Below are 6,862 nucleotides of genomic sequence, written 5' to 3'. Positions count from 1 at the left end.
CTACTGTCCAATAGCCTTCTAAAAAACTTTTTTATTTTTTTAATCACAACTCGATAATAATTTAGAGATAATTATAACCTACTCTATGGACGGCAAGGGAAATGTCTCTCTTCAGTGCATAAGTGTCCTATAAGCATAAACAGCTAAGCTATCTGTTCTTTGTAGTATTTTTTTCGAATTAAGGAGTTAATTATTAATATAGGATTATTATTATTATTATTATTATTATTATTAATAATAATAATAATAATAATAATAATAATAATATTGCCACCACTAGAACAGGTGGGCAATTGGTTTCATCCTTGTGTTGTTGAAATTCCTCCCATATAGTTTAAATTAATTATTTCCTCTCAGCTTTTCTCCAAGTGAACGCCGAGTTTTATTTAAATGGCAGAAACTAGAATGTTTGGTAATTCCCCCTGCACACATCGACCCTGGCGGAGCTGACAGATGTTTAGACACCATTTATGGATGGTCCTGTACCGGCCCCTAATGAAGCCCAACTGCCCGGTGTGAACTCCGTTAAAAGCCTCCTGGTCGCCCCTCGGGGAAGCCCAAATCTCCCCCCTCACAGCGCGAGTCATCACGGAGGGAAATAAATGAAGCCGAAGAATAAGCGGCCTCTCATTTGGAGCCGTCATGGCCACGGTCACACACACACACACACACACACACACACACACACACACACACACACACGCGCGTATAGTCAAGTTTGAGAAAAACCTTAACACTTCTGCAATCCGTCTGATAAATGTTCTTAATAAATCTATTATGACTTTTATGTTTTTCATTTTGTAGCCTATTTCCTTTGTAGGCATGTGGGGGTGTAAATGAAATCACAAAATAAAAGGAAATTTACGAAAACAATCCCACGCATAATCTTTAAATAATGGATAATTCGCATGTGCTAGTGCAGACTAGCGCGCGTTTATTTACAATCAAAGATATAAATTAGTAAAAGTACTCTTGTTAACAACATTGTGTAATTTTCGGCGACTTAAATAAAAAAAAAACAATCATAATTTATTTACAAACAATGTTCAGTTTCCATTGCAATACAACTTGCATAAATTATTGGCTTTCGCCATCATTAAAAAAATAAATATCAAATGCACCCCCTCTTATAGGGAAGTCCACCAGTCCCAGACAATACATTATGTATTCATCTTTACAAATAGGTTGTACAGTAGGTCTAATTAAAGTTCACACTTAAAAGTATACAACAATACATGGTGGCGATGAAGCAAACTGGACTCCTGAGAGATATTTTTTTCTGTTTTTCAGGATAACTGCGTCATCAAAAGCACATTTCTGTAAAGGGGTATGAATAAAGGGGTAGGTGAGATGTCTGGGCTCATGGCTGCAGTTCTTTCTAACGTGGCACAAGATGGGGCCTACAAAAGAACAAACGGGCTATATACACACATATATATATATATATATATATACGTGTGTTTAGGCGCCTTATTCAAAGCAAGTGTGACACCTACCTGTAGACCAAGGAAATAAAATCACGTCAGCCCGTGCTTGCAGCAGAGAGAGAGAGGGGGGGGGGGACTGCACAGAAATGTTCAGGACAAGACCTACCCAGAGATGTGCATTAAGTGGGAGCACTATACGCCTTTAGGCCCTCTAGCTCTTCAGCCGTACATAGTTAAGCGCACAAAGGAAAACAAATAAATAAAACTCTTAAAACATCCCATATACTACGAGGTTTGTCAAATAATAATTGCATAGATAATATCAGTAGCATATATAATTGTTACATACACTATTTTTGTCTACAGTCAGAGCCCATGTCACCTACAAGCAGATACAACACCCTTGAACTTCCCCCTCTCAAGGAGTGAGGTCCGACTGTGCACAGCCGTGGGGTCAACTGAAAACACGACCGTCACATTTACACTTTAGTCCCAGTCATAGCCGTGGCTTCCTTAGATGGACACACACACTCTGCCACGCAGATGGTGCATCTGCATATAGTGGCGGTCTTTCATGGGGTCTCTTCCATAGGTCTGACACATTGCGCAAACCGAGTCAAACGTGTGTAGATACTTCTGACGAGTGCAAATGCAAATACAGACAGCTCCGGTTAAAACAAAACGATTTTCCCAACGACACCGCAATAACTGAGCAGGTGACAAAGAGAAGCTGGGCTTTCCTTTACGTACCTTTCTTGGGATCTACGTGTGAGGATTTGAAGTGTTGCTCGGTGTGGTTTGGATTGTTTTTTAGGAGCGGGTCTCCACACTGCTTCTGGAGAGCGTTGGCGTTCAGGACAGACTGCGCAAGTCCGTCTGTCGGCACGCCGGAGGAGTTGTAGCGTAAGATACCTTGTCCCTGCAGAGCTCCAAAGTTGCCGTAGTTTGAGTAGTTACTGTAGAAGGCAGAGGTGTAATAAATAGGCCGCCCGAGGAGAGATGAGGCGGAATAGAGCGCGCTGCCCGGGGACGCGCACGAGGCGCTGGAGGTCAGCAGGCCGGAGGTCGGGTGCGCGCTCTGTCCCACCTGTTGCTTCGGGTCCGAAGTTGCAATTTCCGCAAGCGACCAGAGTTTGGGTTTGGCAGACGGGTTGTGTTGCTCTGATGTGACGCGGCTGTCCATGCAGCTCTTGTTGCTGTTATTTCTGGGGTCCTCCCGGTGGTGCAGGTTTAAAAGAGGGGACTCTACGCCAGTCAGCGGAGAGGGGGTCACGGGCTTGGGTGACAGACCTCGGCGTCGTTCTTCGCCGGCGGTGACGCGCATGTTGTCCCCGTATTTGTCTTTAGTGTCTGATCCGGACTCGCAGCCCAGGTCTCCCATCCTGCTGCCGGCCTTCTCCACGTCTGAGTCCGCTGAGCACGAGTGGTCAGTTAGGGTGTCCACGTGCAGACTGATACCTGCAAAAAAGTACACCAAAATACTTCCATTTAACGTAAAACAATATGATTGCGCATGCAAAAGTAATTACATACCAACTCGCCACATCTGCATACAGAAATAAAAATGCAGTTAATTAAAACCCAGTGAATAAAGTAAAAAAGTACAATATTTTCCGTTCTTGTTTCATTAATCCTGACATTATAAGCTACACAAAATAGGGCAACAGCAAATAGCAGGTAAATAAAACGGAGATAGCTGAACCAAAACTTTTTTCCCCCAACTCACATGCCAATCAAAATGCAAACAAGTTGGATCATTATTATTATTTTGCAGTCCCAACTCTATGCGCCTGTTGAAGTGAGATGAGTTACCTTCATCCTCGGCAGAGGTTTCACTGTTGTCAGGGTTCTTCTCTGTGCGCTCATCCTTCCTCTCCCCGTCGGGATCATCCTCATCCTCGTCCTCGCTTTTATTCCGCGGGGCCCACGTCATCTTGTTCTCCTTCTTCAGCCTCCTCCTGGCGTTGGCGAACCAGGTGGACACCTGCGTGAGGGTCATCTTGGTGATTATGGCCAACATGATTTTCTCGCCTTTGGTGGGATACGGGTTCTTCCGGTGCTCCTGTAGCCAGGCCTTCAGCGTTGCCGTTGCGTCCCGCGTGGCATTCTTGCGATAGGCCGGATCATTTAGCTGGTAGGGATAACCGGGGGTACCATACGGATGATAGCTTAACGCTCCCGCCATGCCTGTCGCATGCGTGTCATATGGTGAGCCCTTCAAGAGACACAGGAGTTAAAAATCGTGCGCGATCAGTCGTGGCATTTTGCTTGTGGTTATTGAGTCATTTATTTACACACAAACTTCCCAGAACCGCAATTGAATCATGCTGACCGTAAATAAATAAATCAGCCAGAGAAACCGGGCTTAAATTCCAAGCACATAATTATTTGACAGTTTAATTCATCCGCTTCGGTTTGATAACAAATTGTATTTGCGGTCTTTTCCTAAACACCCAACTTCCTGCCTTTTCTTCCCCTGCTGGTATAGAAGCTCTGACTGTGTCTCGGAAGCTCCTGGCACCACGGTTTTACAAATCCAATTAGCAAATCAGTGGATATGGGCCTTTTAGCCCCATGAAGCACCATGTCATTAGCGTCCTTAATTCATCTTTTCACATTAAAGTGCGCCTGTCTGACTGCATATCTTCTCACGGTGAACTACGCCTGTTTAACTGAACGTCGTCGTCAAAGTGCAGTGTAATATAATACAAATATAACAAAACCAGCCAAACAATGTATTATTATTATTATTATTATTATTATTATTATTATTATTATTAATATTATTATTATTATTATATTAACAGCAATATAATGCCACTGTTCCACTAAAGACTGAATTGACTTTGACAACCCTTGCCACTAGCATGTCAACTAAATTAGGCCTTTGGGTGACATATGTTATGCTTCAATAAATTCAAGCTTTGTCTCAGCGATTAAAAAAAATCTCTATCCTACACATTAATTATAATTACTTTCTTTTAGAAAAAGACACTTTTGCATTGTTATCGGCTATATAATAATCGTGTGTAAAATAAAGACAATTAAAAAAAAGTACACTAAAGTACACTAAATCATATCTTAATCCTGCCATTTGAATGACTTTTTTTGTTTTGATTTGTTTTGTTTTGTTTCCACTGTAAACTGAGCTAACTCCTTCAACTTCTGCTATTGTTTTTGTTTTATGTGACCTAGACTTGAAACATCAAGCGCTAAGGGAACTCGCTAACCCTCGGCCTGCCAAGTTAACCACTCACCTCATCCGGTGCTTGTACAGTTTCCAAACACAACACTTCGCTTGACAATAACCACAAAAGCCCACAAGTTTCCCAAGCGTATTTACCATGTACGACGGAAGCCCCGTGGCTGGGTCGGTGGGGTAGGACAGCGGGCTGGAGAAGCCGCTGGCTGAGGCAGAGAAAGCGGCCGAGCCGGCATAAGGGCTGAATGCTGAGCCCGAGGAAGACCGAGCCAGCTCTTCGCTCCTAGGGGCGGCCAAAGCTGAAGCACCGTATCCCGTAGGGCAGGAGTAGAGAGCCAGCGAACCCGGAGGCTGATAGAGGTAACCCTGAGGATAGGACATGTTCGCGAGTCTTTTCTCCTCTCCAAAAAAGGGGAGAAAAAGAGACAAAAAAGAAGGAAAGTGAGTCCGAGCACTAAGAATCAACGCATTTAGGAAAGCAGCGCCGTTTAAATAATGGCATGAAAATAAACCAACTGAACGGAAGCGCGAGATCAGCAGAGCACCCGCATGGAGGCGGCAGGTCCCGGTGCGCCCGCTGGTTTGGACTGTAGGTGCGGAGCTGCGGAGGAGTCGCGAGCTTCTGCGTGCATTGGAAAACAGCCGCCGTCACTCGCGCTCATATGAATATTCCATCCCCGCCCCTCGTTCTACGGAGCGGAACTCCAGTACACTCTCGCGCTTGGACCGACGCTTCACCGGCATGCTCTCATTTCAGAAGACATATCACACTCCCACCATAGCCCACACCACTGTATATTATAAATTATAAACAAAACGCACGGAAACCTTTTTTTCGCGTTTTGAAAGCTATTCGGATGATGCAAAGTGTCCACAAAGAGGTGCAAGATCTGCTTGAAGTGAAATAAATCGCTGCACTTTTTACCCAGTCGAGTCTTCCTTTATCTATGTGAATTTCAGAGTTGAATCGTTCAGTTGTACTTTCTTAATAGTTGTTTCGTTTTAATATTGTTTACCCTCCCTTCCGCCCCCCATGCTCTCTCTCTCTCTCTCTCTCTCTCTCTCTCTCACACACACACACACACACACACACACACACACACACACACTGTCTAACTCTGTGTGAAGTAGAAATTTCGGAAAAGTGCACGGGTCTGCCGGTGGGTGGTGTAAGCAGCCTCCTCTGCCCCGCATCTGTGTTTATGACAGTGGTGTGTGTGTGTTTGTGTGCGTGTGTGTGTGTGTCCCACCCGCTGTACCCTACTGGACCAGCTGACTGAAGCCCCTCAAACATCCACACACACACACACACACACACACACACACACACACACACACACCGATTTCAAACAAGACTTCCACCTTTCCCTCTCAGCTGGTGGGTCCTACCAGCCTTCCCACGTGGGGCTAGCTGGTTAATAACAGGATAATTGAGCTCCAATCATGCCCATTACCACCCTTCACACAAGGTATGATTTATTTCATTTGCTAATTGCGACTAGTGTAATATGGCACACTAAAAATGTTTCTCTCATCCTAGAACTCCGTAGCACTAGTCTCCCTCAAGCGAAAAAAAACCCCAATGTTTTGGTTTGACCCAAATTAATTTCTAGTAGATTTTAATAGATCTAGATAATTACCTTTGTGCAAATTAACTGTTTGGATCATCTAACCACTGGGGTTGTCAGTAGGACATTTCTGTTGGAGGGCTTACATGAAATGACATTTAGTGACAAGTGTGTCTATTTCGTGAGATGTCACAAAATAGAGTTGCAGATACGGAGGGCTACAATTAGCATACAATGGCACAGTACAGTATTAGCAATTTATTTAAATGCATTTATTAGAAATATATTTATTAAATAGGCCTACTATAATTAAATGTTTAAGATGTACAATGGAATACAATGTATTCTTACATTAGAACTTACTGGGCAATACATATCTCAGTTGCATAGGTCGTAAATGTAGCACTTATTTTACTGTTTATAGCACTTTAAACCCTTTGAAGAATTTAGATAAAATGGGTCAGTAAAATTCTATCATTATTATTAAATGTTATTATTATTATTGTTATTATTATTATATATTATTGATAACTAATAGTATTACTATTGTATAAGCAAACATGTCAAAACGGTTGAAGGTTGCATTGAGAAAGCTCAAACAATAGGCTGCATAATATTTTTCCCCCGGTAACGTGAGCGCGCGTTGGCGCACGGCAGGGGGCAGT

The 6,862-nt window shown here is 43.3% G+C and overlaps 1 protein-coding gene across 1 annotated transcript; it reads right to left on the bottom strand.

The window, feature by feature from the left end:
* Window positions 1-914: 914 nt before the first annotated feature.
* irx2a (iroquois homeobox 2a) lies at window positions 915-5,613 on the bottom strand. Its single transcript, XM_048260050.1, has 3 exons — window positions 4,771-5,613; window positions 3,240-3,642; window positions 915-2,885 (listed from the first exon to the last, which is right to left on the bottom strand). Exons 1-3 carry the CDS (start codon window positions 5,008-5,010, stop codon window positions 2,170-2,172), a joined length of 1,359 nt encoding a protein of 452 aa, XP_048116007.1. The 5' UTR covers window positions 5,011-5,613; the 3' UTR covers window positions 915-2,169.
* Window positions 5,614-6,862: the final 1,249 nt, after the last annotated feature.

The sequence above is a fragment of the Alosa alosa genome, chromosome 13 (genome assembly GCF_017589495.1).
Source record: "Alosa alosa isolate M-15738 ecotype Scorff River chromosome 13, AALO_Geno_1.1, whole genome shotgun sequence".
NCBI lineage: Eukaryota > Metazoa > Chordata > Actinopteri > Clupeiformes > Clupeidae > Alosa > Alosa alosa.
The sequence above is the reverse complement of the archived record's forward strand: the minus strand, read 5'-3'. Positions and strand labels throughout refer to the sequence as shown.

What these genes read in the sequence shown, in the direction of transcription:
- irx2a (XM_048260050.1), bottom strand. Translation starts at nt 5,010, where the DNA reads ATGTCCTATCCTCAGGGTTACCTCTATCAGCCTCCGGGTTCGCTGGCT. An exon ending in CGGGGCTTCCGTCGTACATG is followed by an intron (nt 3,643 to 4,770) that starts GTAAATACGCTT and finishes TGTCTCTTGAAG; the next exon opens with GGCTCACCATATGACACGCA. An exon ending in AACCTCTGCCGAGGATGAAG is followed by an intron (nt 2,886 to 3,239) that starts GTAACTCATCTC and finishes ACTTTTTTGCAG; the next exon opens with GTATCAGTCTGCACGTGGAC.